This window comes from Diplotaxodon limnothrissa, linkage group LG3, assembly GCF_057381915.1.
Source record: "Diplotaxodon limnothrissa isolate DT_005_m linkage group LG3, D_limnothrissa_male_GT1.1, whole genome shotgun sequence".
NCBI lineage: Eukaryota > Metazoa > Chordata > Actinopteri > Cichliformes > Cichlidae > Diplotaxodon > Diplotaxodon limnothrissa.
Genome location: NC_140598.1, coordinates 34,926,331 through 34,945,549, shown reverse-complemented (window position 1 = coordinate 34,945,549; position 19,219 = coordinate 34,926,331). Strand labels below are relative to the sequence as shown.

General features: G+C 39.9%; 1 protein-coding gene across 1 annotated transcript; it reads right to left on the bottom strand.

Annotated features, from left to right (window-relative positions):
• Positions 1-367: 367 nt before the first annotated feature.
• LOC146635528 (uncharacterized) lies at positions 368-4,843 on the bottom strand. Its single transcript, XM_085350163.1, has 4 exons — positions 4,597-4,843; positions 3,838-4,125; positions 3,470-3,619; positions 368-1,671 (listed from the first exon to the last, which is right to left on the bottom strand). The coding sequence occupies exons 1-4, from the start codon at positions 4,841-4,843 to the stop codon at positions 368-370; spliced, it is 1,989 nt and encodes a 662-aa protein (XP_085206289.1).
• Positions 4,844-19,219: the final 14,376 nt, after the last annotated feature.

Genomic DNA, 19,219 nt, shown 5'->3' with positions numbered 1-19,219 from the left:
CCGGAGTACCTGGAGGGAACCCATGGAAACACGAGCAGAACATGCAAACTCCACACAGAAAGGCCCCAGCCTGATGGTGGAATTGAACTCAGGACCTTCTTGCTGTGCGGCAACAATGATAAACACAGTGCTGCCCAAGATACAACTTATCATATTTAATTTGAGCTTTTCCTTCATCCTCCACTTGATAATCACCTTTTTCATTTCAACACTGCATGCCTTTCTTCAATGACCTATTTTCCTCATGTCTCTTCTTCCTCTCTGTGGCTCCTGATCAGAGTACAAACATAAAAAGAAAAAGGAATTTGCTTCTCCTGAGCTGATCTTTCTGTTTTTCTATAACTGCTGAAAACTGAAGTCCTGAATGTTAATCCACCTCCATCTGATCCTGCTGGTTTTCCTCTCTCTGTTGTTCTGCCTCCAGTTTCTCTCTCTGTGTCTCCTTCTGTGCCACAAACACAGAATAAAGATTGTTTACTTCACCACTGTTTTCCTCTGCTCTCTTTTTCTCAGTTTCTGACTCTTTCATGTCAACATTTCTCTCCATCTGTCTTTTTTCTACAAGCTGCTCTTGTTGTGTCTCTTTTTCTCTCCGTGGTTCTTCATGTGTTTCTTGTTTCATTTCAAACTGAGGCTCATTCACAGTCACAGCAGATGTTTTTGTTCCTGGACTGTCGGTGTTGCTTCTTTGCTCTGTTTCTTCCTGTTTTTGTTTTTTATCATGATCATTTTGTTGTGTCTCTTTTTCCTTTTCTTCTCTTCCTGTCATGTCTTGTGTTTCTACTGTAATCAAAGACTCTTTGGCACTAACAGTTAATGGATTTATTCTCTTTTCTTGTGGCCTGTCAGTGTCCATTGTTTGAACTGTTTCTGTCACATGCTGATTTTGTTGTGTTTCTCCATCTTTACTTCTCTGCTCTCTGATGTCCACATTATGTGTTTCATGTCTTCCTCTCCTGCTCTGTTCTTCATGTGTTTCTTGTTTCATTTTAAACTGAGGCTCAGTTTTAGTCACAGCAGATGTTTTTGTTTCTGAACTGTCAGTGTCCACTTCTTTGCTCAGTTTCTTTTTGGTTTTTTTCATGACCATTTTCTTTTGTCTCTTTTTCTTTCCACTGTTGTTCACATCATCCTTTTCTTCTCTTCCTGTCATATCCTGTGTTTGGTGTTCCATCTTAATCAAAGACTCTTTGTCATTAACAGTAGATGGATTTATTCGCCTTTCTTGTGGACTCTCAGTGTCCCTTCCTTGCTCCCTTTCTATCTCATGAACATCTTGTTGTGTTTCTCTTTCCGATTTAAAGTTTTTCTCTTCTCTGTTGTCCACATCATCTTCTTCTTCTCTTCCTGTCACTTCCTGTTCTTCTTTTGTTTCTTTTTCTATTGTAATCAAAGACTCTTTGTCATTAACAGTAGATGCATTTATTCTCTTTTCTTGTGGACTGTTTATGTTCTTTATTTGTTCTGTTTCTAAAACAAACTCATCTTGTTTGGTTTCTCTGTCATCTTCATGTCTTTGGTCTTCTCTGCTGTCCACATCATCATCTTCTTCTCTTCCTGTCATGAGTGGTTTGCTTTGTTCTTCCACCACTGGCATCCCACTGTTTTTAGAGTTGATCGTGTTTTTCTTCCTGGCCTGTTCAGCTCCATCCTCCTCACTCTTCTTTTTTTCTGTCAAATAAAAGAAGCAGGAGAAATGGATGAAGAACAATATGAAACAAAGTTCTTGTTGTTTTTTGGTAAATGGGTAAACGTGAGAAAAAATAAATAAATTACACATTAAAGTATTTGAAGCAACCTCAATAAATGAACAGTGATTGAGATTTAGTGCCATCTAGTGGTGAATTTACAGATTAAAACCAACTGTTAGCCTTGCGGATGCACAGAAACAGTGACAGACATCACCAGTGTTGGGGAGTAACACAATACACGTACCACCGTTACGTATTTAAAATACACAAAATGAGTAACTGTATTCCGCTACAGTTACCATTTAAAAAGGTGGTATTCAGAATACAGTTACTCTGTTGAAATAAATGGATTACACGGCGGTATTTTCCAGTTTCATATGTTAGGCTATGTCCTCTCTATTTTTGGTAATTCCACGTCGTGGAAACCAAACAAAACACTCATCAAGAGGCTCTAATGTCTGTGTCTCATGTCACCTCTACTTCCGGCCCGCATAATGACCTGAAGAAATATTTTTAAAAGTGATTGTTCAAAAACTTATTCAATATGAAGGCAATAGGCAGAGTGTTACAGGCACAGCCCTAAAGAATGTAGCCTCATGTTCAGTGTAGCCCAGTTGTAACTAAGCTATTAAGACTCGACTGCAGCCTTTCAAAGCCTCTCTCTGTCTCTTGCTAGCAGAGTTGACCCAGACAACAAAGTAAAGCTAGTTTTCAGCTACGAGCCCAAAATGAACCAGACGTATTAGCCAGAGGTCCCTTTACTACGGTTCAGAGCTGCAGACCTGTTTTATATACGCGTGGAATAGTTTTATATACGGGATCACTCCAAAAAGGCCAGTCTTACCTAATGTCCACCCTACTCTTACTCATTTTATATTAAGATTTAAAAATCTAGTTGGTATTGGTATGGCGAGTATCCTTCAGTAATAGTAATAAATCACACAGCCATAGTACATTCATGTAGTTGTAAAAAGAATTATAATATATTAAGTAATCCAAAGTTTTCTGTTACGTTACTCTCATTGAGTAACATAATGGAATACATTACAAAATACTGTTTGGGGCATGTAATCTGTAATGGAATACATTTTAAAAGTAACCTTCCCAACACTGGACACCACACATGAGTAGTCATCTATATTCTTGAACTATTTGGCTCCATCTATCTTAATGACCTCATAGTACCAAATCACCCCAATATAACACGTTGTCATGAGACTGATATCTAAAATATTCCCTCTCTCATGCTGTCTCCCTCCTCTCCCTTTGTCTTTAACCAACAGTAGCACTGTTTCCATGAGCATCCTGTTTATCAACAGCTCTGGAGACACTTGTTGTTAATCCAAGCCTCAACAGATCCAGTATGGAAATATGGGACCGGCACTGGGAGTACATTGATTTTTTGGGGGAAGGTTTGCGTCCTGTGGGTTCCTAGTTGTATGTTCCTAGCCAACATACATTCTTACAGCCAACAAATACAATACACTAGAAATGTTGGTGGATTTTGAGTTTCTCTACTAATAAACAATGATGAGCAGACTCTGTGGAACTGAACCATTTTTAGGGTTAAGAAGTCAACAATTCTATTCTTCAGGTGATTGTTGTGCTAATAGATCCCTTTAAATCTTTTACACTGGACTCAGAAATATTTTTAGAAGTAACACATAAAATCATTTCTTGATAGATTGATTGATTATATGAGAAATAATAATAATAATTATTCTTATTTACGAGGGTAAAACACAATTATTCATCATTTAGAGAAAACAATGACTTACTGAATTTGCCTCTTCTCCACTTCCATGCAAAGAAAACTGCACCAATTAGAAGAAGAACAACAGCAACACTGACAGCCGAGGCAACAGTGACATTTGGATTACTGATTGGACGACTGGGTGGACCAGAAGGACTGACCAAGAAGAAATCATCTGAAATTAATAAAACAATTCATAATTCATTGTTTACAATATATATTAGTAAAATATCATTCTTTGATTCATATCTTTAACACTTCTTCTCTCAGACCTTTATGGGTCACCAAATCATATGTGTCCATCTCTCCCTATCCCAGCATCCTCCTCTGTCACCTCTCTTACGCACTTGCCATTGCTCGTTGTCGCCCCATTAAATAAAACATTCGATTTACCTGGAACATGTATGTATGTCTCTCTGCTCTGGTTGGTGTTCCTCTGTTGGACTCTGCAGGTGATGTTGTTGCTGTGTCTCTTCTCCACAGTCACTCTGCTGCTGACAGTATAGAGGTCATCAGGACCTCTGAGGGTCTCTGTAGGTCCAGCAGAGAGGAGGTTTCCCTCACCGTCCAACCACAGCAGCTCAGGCTCTGGATACCAGCCTGCAGACTCACACTGTAACACCACTCCACGGATGGTTTTATTGAGGCCTGCAAAGCTGATAACAGGTGAGGAGACGGCACCTGGAAAAAGAGGCTTGTCTCACTTCACAGCTGGTGGACTTTGAACATAGTTCTGACTTCAATCTTTTCCTAACTGATAATGAGTTGTGTAACTTAATGAATGATAAGGCTTGTTTACTTTGTTGTAATATTTGTAATACTGGACACTACTACCAGAGAATACTGGAGAATAGAGAGATTATTTCTCAGCATAAACAAATGTTTTTGTGATATGTACCAATTGCTTGCCATGAAAATTGTCATGGAAATTGAAATATTGTCTTTATCTTTCTCTCTGCTACTAGCCTCTGAGGTGTGTGTTATGGAGACAGATTTTGGCTTTTTCAGGTAACTTCATGGTTCAATTCTTATCAACTCTGAGTTTCAGAGTTTTCTATTCTTTTGGCTAATGTTAGCCAATGTTAGCTGATGTTTAATAGTAAATGAATTGTTCTTAATAGAAGAAGCTAAATAACTTAGACATCCACTTACTAACAACAAGTTGAACATTAGAGTCTTTACGCAGGTCTGGAACAAAGCATCTGTATTTTCCCTCATCAGACGGTTTTACTCTGGAGATCTTCAGAGAAAGTTCTCCATGTTTCATTTCATTAATAAACAGAGATGTTCTGCCCTTGTAGGATGGATTTTGTAACTCAGGTCTCTCCGGCCACACATGGACTAATCTGAGGTCCAGGTCAGGTCTACTCCACTCCACAGTCATGTCTGAAGCATCCATGGTTGGGTAGAGGTAACATGGCAAAATGATGTCATTACCAATGGTTGCAGCAACTGGCTGATTTGCACCAATCACCTCTGACTGACCTGAGACAACAAAGGCTTCTGTTTTTATTTCACACAGAAATGAACAACAAACCTTGTTATTACTGTAAGCACATAACAGTTTGGTATAATTCCAGTGAGTCAGTGACTGGCGAACTTAACTAATGTGGTAACTTTGAATGTCTAAAAAAATAACATAAGCAGTTATGGATATTATTAATTAAATAATATAAATATCACAGATGGGGCCAGTTCATCGTGTTATTCCCAGTGAGAAAAGTAATAAAGAACTTAACCTTGAGATGAGAGTATGTCATGGCTGCACTTACAGCCACACAGTGGCAACATAAACCATATTAGTGTAGAGGCTTTTACATAACATTGCATTTACATTTGTGTTTAAATATAGGAATTAATTTACAGGACAATGAAGTTTGGTTTAGAATTAATTCACATATCCACATAACACTGCGTGTGTTACTGCGTTACTAAAACCGTGATTTTTTTTTGCGACAATGTCTCATGACATTGACGTAAGCGAGTGCGACGTTCATGACAACAGATCAACAATGGATAATAAACTGAGTGCGGGAGAGAGTATGACTGTGCAGCGTTTAAAGCGTGGAAGTACTGACCTTATTTTAAGTTTGATTCCATAAAAAGTGACAAAAACATTAGTGTCCGTTGTGCGTGGGAAAAAAACTTCTTTTTACAGCGAAAAACCCCCCTAAACTTCCAAGCAAGCTCCAAGTGCGCTACCACGTAATGGGAAACTCACAGAGAAACTCGCGGATTCTTCAACTGACCGCTGCAACACACCTGCACCAGGGTAAACCTCCGCCTACCCTACTCCTGGTTTACAGGTGAAAATAGAGCAACAGGACCGCTGAGTCTTTGATTTTATTTATTTTCTGCTGTGTTTTACTTGCATCTATTTGAAAGACTGAGTGTAAACACAAAAAAAATATTTTATTTTATGTGCTGGAATGTGCAGAAAATAGGTTTAAATGTTAAACTAATTTCTTCAAGTCAGAGAATATTGCATATAATTTAATTTTTACTTGATGCATAAATTTAAAAGATTAAAAGTAATAAAACAAGTTTTATTGTTTCATTAGTTTTTTATTATTTTTTAAAAGGGACTTTTCCATTTGATTACATTTTGTATGATCGATTATGCAGAAAAAATAAAATTGGGCTGAAAGATCTATCGCTTTATCACCTATTCAGGTTGTAAATCGTGTTTTTAAAAAGTAACTAAGTAATTAATTACTTTTGAAAATAAGTAATCTGTAAATTAACGGTATTACTTTTTGGGGGAAGTAATCTGTAATTAGTTACTGATTACCTCCCTGAACCTGGTTTCTGCCTGTTAAAAGGGGATTCTTTCTTCCCACTGTTGCCAAAGTGCTTGCTGATTGGGGGTCATTTCATTGGTGGGGTTTACTCTGATCTCTCTGTATTATTGTTATCTTTACCTTTTAATACAATGCACCTTGAGGCAACTGTTGTTGTAGAAATAAAACTGAAATGAAATTAATTGAAACAAAAGTACACTGAGAAATTTTACAAGAAAAAAAAAACATTAAGGCAGTTTTTTAAACAGAAATAGATTTTGGGAGTCCTATGATATAAAATAAATACAGTATCTAAAGTTGCTTCTATGAATAAATTTGCTCATAACCTGCCAGAAAAAAAAAAATACTTGCTTGTTTTGGATCTTGACTTTGTCTCTTTGTTGATGTTGCTGGCCTTTGCATTTTATTACTTTTAGAGTAACATTTTGTGTCGGTTTTTTAAACAGTGTATGAGGTATTTGTACATGGTATATGGAAGGCTGTTAAGATGTTTTTAGTATATTATATGTGTGTGTGTGTGTTTGTGTATGTTTATGTTTGACCACACACAGTGCTAATAAATTATTATTAGTAGTATTATTAGCATCATTGTTATAGATTATTAAAGATTGTTATTTACTTGCTCTAAATTGTAGAATATTTAGTTTATTTTGGGTTTGGTACATTTTTTAATGACTGCTATTTGTAATTTCATTTTCATTTTCTTTACACCACTAGAAGGAGATCCTTTCAGATTCAAATCACCATGGTTAACTGGAGTTTGTTGGATTTTCCTCTGTAATTGTAAAGCTTCTACGTTGGTAAATGTAGCACCACCACTGTTTGTGTGTCACCATTGTTTTTGGACTTCTGGAACTCATTGGCGCACGTGATTATGGTCACGTGATCCATGTCAACCCTTGACTGTCTAAAAAGTAACTCATTTTTAACTCAGACATGCACTGTCCAGACTTAATCCTTAATCTGAGAAACTGGGCCCTATTTCAGGAAGCCGGTTTAGAAAACTCAGAGTGAAAAACGATACTCAGGGTTGAGTAACCCCGAACTGTCCAACTCGGAATATTCGGTTTCAGAAAGGCTGATAACAAGTAGTTCAATCAACGCGGAGTTGCTTTAACCCCAAGTTAAGCGCGCGCACGAGGATACATAAAGCCCTGATTAGTGGAGCAAAGATTAAGCGAGTCACCATGGAGACGGAGGGAAAAAAGGCGCAGTCAATGTATTTTACAGCGCTTGAGGCCGAAATTCTGATGGCAGCATATGCCGATAACATGCAAATCTTGCAGGAAAAAAGTAACACAGCCACAGCTGCGAAAGAAAGGGAGCATGCATGGCAAAACATAGCCGACAGAGTCAATGCGTGAGTGTTAATTTAAACATTGATCTAGGGATTTTGTTTTGGAGGAAGGAAGGTTCAGGGTTTCAGTAGTCATCATCATGGGCTCATCGGATTAGAATGAGAATAAGCAGTCATCATTTGCAGGTTTTGTCGTTTTATTGTATAACAGGTAAAGGAAAGGAAGACACACATGGACTGCTCTCTCTAAAAAGGACATAAAGTATGATTTAAGTAACTCAAAATGATACATGAACTCAGGAGACTCAAAGAGAAACTCACCTCAGCTGCCGCCCCATGTGGGAGTGAAGAAAGAGTGAGGGGTAGGTGAGTGCAGTCCTTATATAACGAGTGACAGGTGAGTGCAATTAAGGCGAAGCACCACACCCAATCAAAGGTGAGGAAAAGAAACAAGGTGCATCTGGTGAAGTGAATGTGCTGAAAGGTGAGCCTTTACAACAGCCGCCCCCATATTTCTACTGAGAAATATGTTCAAAGGATTAGAGATGCTCCTTTTCACAAAGCGGGGGCAGAGGAATCAGACATGCTACAGGTCTAATATAGGTTCAGGGGGTCGACCTAGAGGTCGACAATGCAGGCCAGACAGTTCAGGGGGCCGACCATGTAGCCAGCGGTGGCGGCAAAGCAGGTCCAAATGCCGACCGCGTGGGATGCAGCAGCAGACCCAGACCTGCAGACCGTTGGGCAGTTTTGCAGTTGCTGGGGGCAATGTACGGGGCTTGGCAGAGGCAGGACCAGGTGATGCAGGAGCAGGCAGCGCCCTGACCACTGGCGGAATGGCAGCCACAGGCGGTGGAACTGGTGATAGTGGCACTGCCGGTGACGACATAGGTACTGCTGATGGTAGAGTATGAGGTGGCTGAATGAATTCAGAGCCATCAGCGGACACAAGGATGTGCTGGAGCGGTTCTCCTGAACCTGAACTGGAAGATGTGAACAAACATTGGGCATGCGTGGAACTGCTCGGGGGTTGGAAGTCTGTGATTGGACCTTGGAGTGTCCATCCTAAGCGGGTTTTGACTGCTGCAGGAGATCCAAATGGTCCATGTCTAACTGGTGCAATAGGCGTAATAAGGTGGGTATGATCAGAGCCTATGAGCAGTAGTGGAGCTGCTTTGTTAATGAAGGTTAATGGGATACCTTGAAGATGCTTGTATCTCCGTTGAAGAGAGGATACGGGGTAGGTGTGGTCTGAAAGTGCTAAGTGACTTGTAGCGAAGGCATTATTAATTGTGTAAGTTTTCTCTGGATGTGCGATGGGAGAAATCTGGAAACTTACAGAAGACCCTTGAATAGTTTCAACTTCTTGATGGACAGTTCTGAGTGATAATTTTTCAGCTTTCCCAGTTAGGTGGAGCTGCTTAGCTGCAGATGTCAGAAGCATGGTACGTTGGGAGCCATCATCAAGTATTGCATATGTTTCCAGGGTTCTTTTGCCATTACGCAGGAGCACTTTCACAACCTTTAAAAGGACACTAGGGCGATCGCTAGGTCTATCAAAGTACAGTGTCCTCACTACAGGATTAGTTTCAGTTCTAGGTCTCCGATTCACCTCACATAGGATCTGTAGATGTCTTTCCATGCAGGTGGCACATGCTTTCCTCAGATCACACTTCGCAGCCTGATGAGTTCTAGCACAACGCCAACACCGTTTGTTTCTCTTTATCCAGTTTATTTTCTCATCCTTTGTCTTGTTAATGAACTCAGGGCACTTGCTAATGTGGTGTTCAGGTGAGCAGCAATATGCACATCTAGCCTTAGTCATTATGATGGGTTGTGCTGCCTGTACAGGATCGGATGCATTTGTCCCATGTAATATTGTTGTGAGTGGAGAGGTGTACTTATGGGCAGGTCGTGGCTGGTTAAAGGATGAAACAGGACTGTCCTTTCTTGGTTGACACTTGCATTCCATTCGCAACCAGGATGAGAACAAAGGTAAGACATACATCATATCTCCTTGTTCCCTGTAAATGTGCCGTTTGAAGCGACTGGAATGCTCTGCGGGCAACTTTTCAAGTAGGCGATCGACATGGGAGCCACAATTTAGTTCTGTCTGGCCTTGATCACCCATAGTGCTAAGCAAACCAACTAAAGCTTGCACACGAAGAGCAAAGTTGTCCAGAGTCCGACCATCACCTGCTCTGATAGGAGGAAGCTCCAGTATATTCCGTAGCTCTTTCAATGCTAGCTGTCTTGGTTGCCCATAATGCTCATCAAGAGCTTTGATGGCTTGAGTGTATGGGTCAGGAGCATAGGAAAAGGAAATAGCTAACAGTTTAGCTTGGTCTACTTTCAGGTGATCAAGAAGGACATGATATTTGAAATGCTCTGTCTCATGAGGGTCAAGCAGGTTAGTAAGGGCCATTCGTAACAGCCTATACTGGATTTCATCTTCTCTGGTAAGGTCTGGGAAAGAAGGACCCTCAAGTTTATACACATGTGTTCTGGTGCTAACAGGGTGACTAGAACTAGCAGTAATGGGTACCGAAGGTTTTTGTGCATGCAAACCATCAGATGTAGCTGGTTGCTGCTTTAAAGGAGGGTGCTGCCTTGGTTCTGGAATGCAAACGAGAGGTTGAGCTGGGTCTTCATCTAGAGGAACAGCAGGTTGAACACATGAAATCTGGTGGGGACCTTGCAGTGGCGTGGCCAGGAAATTAAAAGGAGTCTCATCTGGTGTAGGAAAAACTGGTCTAGGCAAACCACTTGAAGGAACTGCAGCATCTAATATTGTTGAATTAGGGAAAGGAGGGCTAGCAGCCAGAACTGCACCAGAGTGACGGCTAACCTGGGGGGGCTGAGAGTGTGATTGACATGTTGCTGGATCAATCACTGGGAACTGCTCATGTTGCTGATGTGTTTGGGGAATGGCTTGTAAACCGCAAACAGAGGATTTGCTTTCATCAGAGACAGTGTGAATTGAAGATCTGGAGGAACTGCGAGAATGGGGAGGAGATAACTGAATCATGAATTGCCTAATCTCCCTCATTGTCATCAGGAGTTCCCGCATCACCTCATCTTGATTGGTGGGTAAAGGAGCAAGTGATGTCTCTGGTAGACTTCCTGACTCCCCATCAGGATCCTGCAGCCCATGTGTGTCTGTGTCATTATGCTGGCATTCTGTTTGACTCCCTGTCTCACATGTAGCTCTTCTAGCTCCAGGATACTGAACGTCATACTGCTGCAGGTAGGCAGGAGGTCGACTATCACGACCAGAATGTCTCAAATCTTCAGTCAATGGCTGCTGTGAATCCATGACGCTGACGCTACTCCGGCTCGGAGGACCATGTTTTGGAGGAAGGAAGGTTCAGGGTTTCAGTAGTCATCATCATGGGCTCATCGGATTAGAATGAGAATAAGCAGTCATCATTTGCAGGTTTTGTCGTTTTATTGTATAACAGGTAAAGGAAAGGAAGACACATGGACTGCTCTCTCTAAAAAGGACATAAAGTATGATTTAAGTAACTCAAAATGATACATGAACTCAGGAGACTCAAAGAGAAACTCACCTCAGCTGCCGCCCCATGTGGGAGTGAAGAAAGAGTGAGGGGTAGGTGAGTGCAGTCCTTATATAACGAGTGACAGGTGAGTGCAATTAAGGCGAAGCACCACACCCAATCAAAGGTGAGGAAAAGAAACAAGGTGCATCTGGTGAAGTGAATGTGCTGAAAGGTGAGCCTTTACAACAGATTTCCACCCATTTAACACGTTATTTTATTATATTTCATTTTTTATTTTATACATTTTATTTTGTGACGTGATGTGAGCGCAGGTGCAACCCAACAGGCCCCAAACGTGCCTGGCAGCAAGTAAAAATGAAATATAAAAATATAGTCCAAACAGGTAAGGTGTATTATGAGCCATAGTGCTTGGTCTGTTTGTCCGATGTAAATCAATTGCTGTTAGAGGCTACATTAATTTTCTTTCTGTAAGCACTTATTGAAATTATCTGAGCACATTACAAGTAAATATTTGCTTACTCTGTATGCTCAAATGTGACCCGTTATAGCCAACAGAAAAAAAGCGGAGGCCCGAAAGACAGGTGGGGGTCCTCCACCACCACCACTCACAGAGGCTGAGCAGTTGGCTTCCACATTTGTGATAATGTTGGCAGCATCACATATGATCTTCACAGTGCAGAGAACACAAATTAGCATCCATTACTATAATGAAATAATTTGTTAGTTTGAAATGCTACAGGGAGCTATGTACCTGTACATTAATGCTGTGGAAAGACTTCCTGTTCACATAGTCTCCTTCATTTACTGAAGGAGCAATGATTGGAATGTGAGTGCCATCTGTACAGCCAATCACGCCTGGGAACCCTGAAAATAAATGTAAAATTTAAGTAGTGGTTCAAGTATCACCACATCATGAATTAAGTTTTGGTCATCCTGATACCTGCAATTTTGTGGAATCTCTCTTTGATGAATCTTGTGGGTCTGTGACCGGGGAACACCACAAACGAGTACAGGAGACGTTTCAGTGCAACTGTAACATTCCTGACTGCCCGACAGACGGTAGCCTTGGAAACGTGCTCAGCGTCATCAATATTATACAGGAAGCTCCCGTTTGCAAAAAACCGAAGTGCAATACAAATAATATGTACAGAACTGAGAGGATGTCCGCGATGTGTCACATGAGCAATACTAGGCCTGAGGATGTTATTCAAATAAATTATAGATTGTGCTGAAAAACGGTAACGTTCACACAGAAGATCATCAGGAAATGATAAAATGTCCAAACGCGCTCTAATCACTCTCTCCCGGCGGAGAGCTCTGCGGAGAATTTGGGCTTCACGATCTACTGGCTCTTCAAGGAAGGGGCACGCCATGTCCGACACTTCCTACAGTCAGGTCAAGGGTTAGTTGAAGTAAACCTGCTAGGGGGCAGGTTAGCTTCACGGAGTGTGTCGTCATAGTAACTCATTCAGGATTAATCTAAACTCGCTTTGTGAAACCGAAAACCCAGAGTTTTCGTTAACTCAGGGTATACTTACTCAGAGTTTGCACTAAACCGGCTTCCTGAAATAGGGCCCAGGTCATAGATTTTGTTCCATCAAGTGTACACCCATAAGGAAGAGGATTTCATAGTTAAAATCTCATCATGCTTTAATATTTTCATAATGGTTTAACTATGTGTCAGTAAATATTATTATTAATAGAATTATTATTTTGCAGGTTCAACAAACTCACATAGCTTGATTCAATCTTTAATATGTACAGTTATTTCAACTGCTTCAGATATTATAAGTCCATTCAATGGGTGTCAGAAATCAGATTCTAAATTGACTGATAACATCCGAAGCCAGTGGTTATTTAGCAAATAACAGACTTTGATATAGTCCCTCAATACTATAACATTTGTGAATTAATGTGTCAGATGATTTGTAATACTAATGCTCTTACCATCAGAATTAAGAGATATCAAAAAATGTGTTGCCACCATGAAATTATACTAGTACTACTTGCTAGTCATGACATTCCATGATCTGATATACAAACCCAGCTTCCAAAAAGCGGGCATGCTCTAAAAAGTAATTAAAAATAAAATGCAATGATTTGCCAATTACAGAAAATCATTTTAATCATAATAGAACATAGAAAATATTGTAAACCTCAGACATTATGCTATTTGACGAAAAATATTAGTTCATTTTGAATTTGTTTGCCGCCACACGTTTTAAAAACATTGGACCAAGGAAACACAAGGCTGGAAATGTAAGTGATATTAAAAAGAAAGAACATCTGGAAGAACATTTTTCAAGTTATTAGATTAGTTGGCAACAAGTCAGTAACATAACTGTGTATAAAAAGAGCATCGCAGTGTGGCAGAGTATCTCAAAAGTAAAGATGTGCAGTTCAACAATCTGTAAAAGGACTGTCTACAAATTGTGGAACAATTGTAGGATAATGTTTTACAACGTAAAATTGTGGAGACTTAGAATATCTTATCATGTACAGTACATGATATTTTAAAAAGATTCAGAGAATCTGGAGAAATTGCTGTCAATGTACATACACAGAAAAATTAAACAAAATAATTTCATCACAGTAGAAACCAGAAAAAATATATAAATGCTTTAGCTGTGTAAATATACCATTATAAGAAAAATATTAAGTATGTGATGACAGCAACACGTCTCAAACATGTTGGGATAGGGCCATGTTCACCACTGTGTAGCAGCGCTGTAAACATCTGGAATCTGAGGAGACCAGTTGCTGGACTTTTGGGTGAGAATGTTGTCTCATTCTTGACTGATACAGGATTTTAGGTACTTAGCAGTCTTCTATCATCTTTGTTGGATTTTGCATTTTATAATGTGCAAAATGTTTTTTAACTGGTGAAAAGTCTGAACTGCAGGCAAGTCAGTTAAGAACTTATATTCTATTCTACTATGAAGCAGTGCTGTTGTAAAAGATGTGGTTTTCTATTATCTTGATAAAATATGTAAGGCCTTCCCTGAAAAACATGTCATCTAGATTGGAGCATAAGATCTGTATTTACCTTTAACCACTGATGATGCTTTTCCAAGATGTGCAAGATGCCAATTCTATAGGCACTAATGTAGCCCTGTACAATCAGAGATAACAAGATGGTCCAGAACACGGTGTCCATTTTTTCTTAAAATGACTTAGACCCAGTCATGTACTGTCCTGTTGCCAGTTAATGTAATTAAATGCAAAGTGTTCCTCCAGTTGTTTCTTTTTAGTAATACTTACTTTTCCAGGATTACCTTTCAAATTCAAAATAAATAATGTTTTTTGTAGTGGTTGTCTGTCTTTTTGTGTTAGCCCTTTGACAAACTGGCAACCTGTCCGGGGTGTACCCTGCCTCGAGCCCTGTGGTAGTTGGGACAGGCTCCAGCCACCCAGTGAGCATTAGTTACATACGCAGAGGATGGATGGAATCTTTCTTTTGTTCAATAATAAATAAAATATGTGTTTTATGTAATTTGCAAATCATTATCTATTGTATCAATATTACAAATGATTTAACACATTCACTCATGAAGCCAAGCAACTATATCAAAAGTTTAATACTGGCTAAACACCTGTATAAATATACTTAAGTCAAACAGTGTCAGTTTTTCCAGCCTGCAAACCTTTTTTTTCCCAGCATGTCATTATATGAGTTTTTGGAAGGTGTGTGCTATTGATATGTACAGTTAAACTATTATGAGATGGCCAGTGTCTGGCTGTGCAGTATGGTAGTCACTGATTATTTTTATACAGTGGACACTCGAGATGGTCCCTTAATCATACATAAATTTAAATATTCATTTCTGTATGTAAACATACGGTTGATTCTGTTTATCTGGACATTTAGGATTTTCTTACCTGGATGATTGAGCATGCATCAAAACATGAATCTACAATTTATCTTTTATTTATATAAATGAATGACTGAATAATTTACCTTGACACAAGGATATCAGACCAAGGACAATACAAGTGTACAAAACACTGAAGACATCAAAGCAAGGATTAAGCATCCTACAGGTCTGGGGGGAAAAAAGAATACAGACAGACACTTAATACTTATTATTTATTATAATTTTCTTCTATGCTATGGATAAACTACTTAAACTGTATTCCTGTTCCCACTAACTGTAATGATATCATAAGGACAAATCAGGTGACGTCACTGTTTTACATTAAGAAGTGAACAACATGGTCCGGTCCGAATAAAGACGTATAACAGGCTGGATCCATCAAATCTTTTAACCCAATTATGCAATAGTTCCGTTCATTTAATTCAGAATGTACTGCTCGAAAAAAGACCTGTTGCTTTCCTTTGTGTACTCCGTCATCTTCGAAGCAGAACAGGCTTCATCTTAGTTTCACTTTCATTTGCAGTTACATTAAAACAGACTTCTATGGAAATGTGTTTTTACATAAATGTGTCTTATTTTAGATGTGCAGCATCTGGATTATTTAAAAAACAAAGCGTAATTATTTAAAGCTTAATTCAGTATTTCGTGACGTCCAAATCAAAAGAGAAAGTCCAGCAGGAATTCGGTGACGAAATTAAATGTCCCTGAATTAACTTACAGGCTATGAAAACGAAATGGTCCGATTATATGATGCTAATGTATTTGTATTTATTTTTTACAACTTTCTATAATAAAAAAAAAGTGAACAAAAAAGTACAAGTGTGGTAACCTGCGCCACTCCCACAGGACAAAGGCAGCACTGTCCTTGTTTTAAATTAAATCAAAATAATCTTTTTTTCTCCTCGAAAGTCCGAGCAGAGCACATTATACACATGTATGGAATCATACCTGCAAACCCAGTATTTCGGAAAGCTCCCTGTCAGCGATCAATGACCAAAATCAAAGAAAGAGTAAAGAGTAAATACTCTTTCCGCTCACTTGCTGCAAAAGGTGAGCTTCCGCATATCTTTGGCGGCTGGACCGATTAGATTTGTTTACGTTTACATATTCCACTCTCCGTGTTCCAAATGTTGAATCCGTAGATTCATCATTTTCACTTCAGGGAAAAAACGGTCTCCAGCTCGTGCAAATGCATACGCGTATCAACATTATATTATCTTCAGACAAGGAAATTATCCTAATTTAATTTTTTTTTTTTTTTTTTTTTACAAAGTATTCCGCCTGGTAACCCTCTCTTACAGATAACGAGCCGACGTCTTCCTCAAGGCACCACCGATCAGCTCGACTGACCCTGAAGTTACAGCCTGTTCACCTGATAGGGAACAGCTGAAGGGGAACCAAGTTACCTGGCGACGGTCGCGGTTTAATGTGGACTACGGTGGCTGGGAAGTGCAAAGCGCAACAAATTAAAAAAAACAAAAACAAAACAGCAACATATTAAAAATCCATGCTGACTTAACAAAGCTTCAAACCTGCTTTTCAGATGGTCTAATATTTAAAATAAACAGGTTTCAGTACAGATCTGTTCTCCACTGTATCACTCTTTTATTTTACACACAACAGTGAAACTAAACTCAGCGGAGACGGCAGCAGAGAGGTCACATACATCACACAGGAAAGAAAAGTGTTGTTTTTCCAGGATTTATTGTTTACGAAGTTTACCTTTGACGTCATGTCCGGCTGTGGGGGCGCCAGATTACAAAACAGAGACTTGCATTGTCTCAAATTCTTAAAATATTTCATTGAATGAGTCTATCTTCTTCCAAACCTTAAACACGTTTTATCTTGTTCACACAGTTTTGACATCATGTTGTGGAGCCACTTTTCAGTAAAACTCTAAACAGTCACTGAAACCCATTTTTCACAGTGATTTACTGATGACACGGGATCGAAGCAACTGGAGGCAACAACTAAACACGACTACAACAAATACAACACTAGTTAAACACAACAACTCAGAATTGTTCACACCTGGGCCCTGTTTCAGGAAGCCGGTTTAGTGGAAAAACTGAGTAAGTATACCCTGAGTTAACGAAAACTCTGGGTTTTCGGTTTCACAAAGCGAGTTCAGCTGCAGCCTGAGTGAGTCACTATGACGACACACGCCGTGAAGCTAACCTGCCCCCTAGCAGGTTTACCACAACTAACCCTGACTGTCTCCGCCCCTTTGTCGGAAACCTGACAGTAGGAAGTGTCGGACATGGCGTGCCACTTCCTTGAAGAGCCAGTAGATCGTGAAGCCCAAATTCTCCGCAGAGCTCTCCGCCGGGAGAGAGTGATCAGAGCGCGTTTGGACATTTTATCATTTCCTGATGATTTTCTGTGCGAACGTTACCGTTTCTCAGCACAATCTATAATTTATTTGGATAACATCCTCAGGCCACATATTACGCATGTGACACATCGCGGACATGCTCTCAGTTCATTGCATATTATTTGTATTGCACTTCGGTTTCTTGCAAACGGGAGCTTTCTGTATAATATTGGTGACGCTGAGCACGTTTCCAAGGCTACCGTCTGTCGGGCAGTCAGGAATGTTACAGTTGCACTGAAACGTCTCCTGTACTCGTCTGTGGTGTTCCCCGGTCACAGACCCACAAGATTTATCAAAGAGGGATGCCACAAAATTGCAGGTATCAGGATGACCAAAACTTAATGTATGATGTGGTGATACTTGGACTACTACTTAAATTGCACATTTATTTTCAGGGTTCCCAGGCGTGATTGGCTGTACAGATGGCACTCACATTCCAATCATTGCTCCTTCAGTAAATGAAGGAGACTATGTGAACAGGAAGTCTTTCCACAGCATTAATGTACAGGTACATAGTTCCCTGTAGCATGTCAAACTAACAAATTATTTCATTATAGTAATGGATGCTAATTTGTGTTCTCTGCACTGTGAAGATCATATGTGATGCTGCCAACATTATCACAAATGTGGAAGCCAAGTGGCCAGGCTCTGTCCATGACTCACAAATATTCCGTGAATGTACACTGAGCACAAAATTTGGACATGGTGAGTTGAGAATACTTTAAAATATATAAAGACCAATTGCTTCAGGGACATTTGAACTGAAGTGTACCCTTCTGTCTTAGGAGAGTTCACTGGCTACTTGCTTGGTGATAGGGGGTATCCATGTTTACCCTATTTGCTTACCCCTTACCCTGACCCTGAACCGGGCCCACAGCAGCGATATAATCTGGCTAATTGCAGGACAAGAGCCAGAATTGAAATGACTATCGGAATGCTTAAGGCCCGGTTCCAGTGCCTGCAAAGACTCAGGGTCACCCCAGAAAGGGCATGTGACATTATTGTGGCATGTGTGATTCTTCACAACATTGCCACAATTAGAGGAGAACACTGTCCTTCTGAACCAAACATCAGCAGTGATCCAAACCATGAACATCCTGACCCTCCCACGGACATACAAGATGGAAGAGCAGTCAGAGACACCATATGTCACAATCATTTCTTTTGACCCATCACCTCAACATGTTGAAAGAAGAATAAACAGATTTTTTGTTCAACTGGCTTTATTGGTCGCCTGTATTTCCTGTACACAAAGTATTAAAAGATGTAAACCTCATAAAGTGTCTCTGTTGCTTCCTCCTCTGTAACAGCTGTCAATGTTTCTTCATTATTTTCCTGTAGTAAAGAAATAAACAACATTGCTGTTCTACTGTAAACTCATATAATCTGTGGAGTATTACTCACAACTGCATGTTGGTCTGGCTCAACAGGAGGCTGCACCAGATGCAGTACACCACCACCATCAACTGATAGAATATGAGGTTTATACAGGTCACTTATAACTTACAAGGGACCAAATGGCAATTAACAAACATACCAATCACCTTACACTTCATTGTCATTATGCTCTCAAAGACAACCAAGACTGAGGGAAGGCAAAATCAGTAGGAAAATAACTTCACTACAAAATAATCCATTATGGTAAAGAGTTTATCAAATGAATGAGCAGCACTGCAAAGGTGACTGTGAAGAAAGGATGTATGCACATCATGTATTATTTTGGATTTACCCCCTATGTAGGCACTTGTGTCTTGCGGGGTTATTGACTCAGAGGATGTCCCCACAGAGATGCCTTCGGCCACAGGGCGCCCACTGTTTTGGCTGAGGGCCAACTGCTCAGCCTCTGTGAGTGGTGGTGGTGGAGGACCCCCACCTGTTTTTCGGGCCTCCGCTTTTTTTCTGTTGGC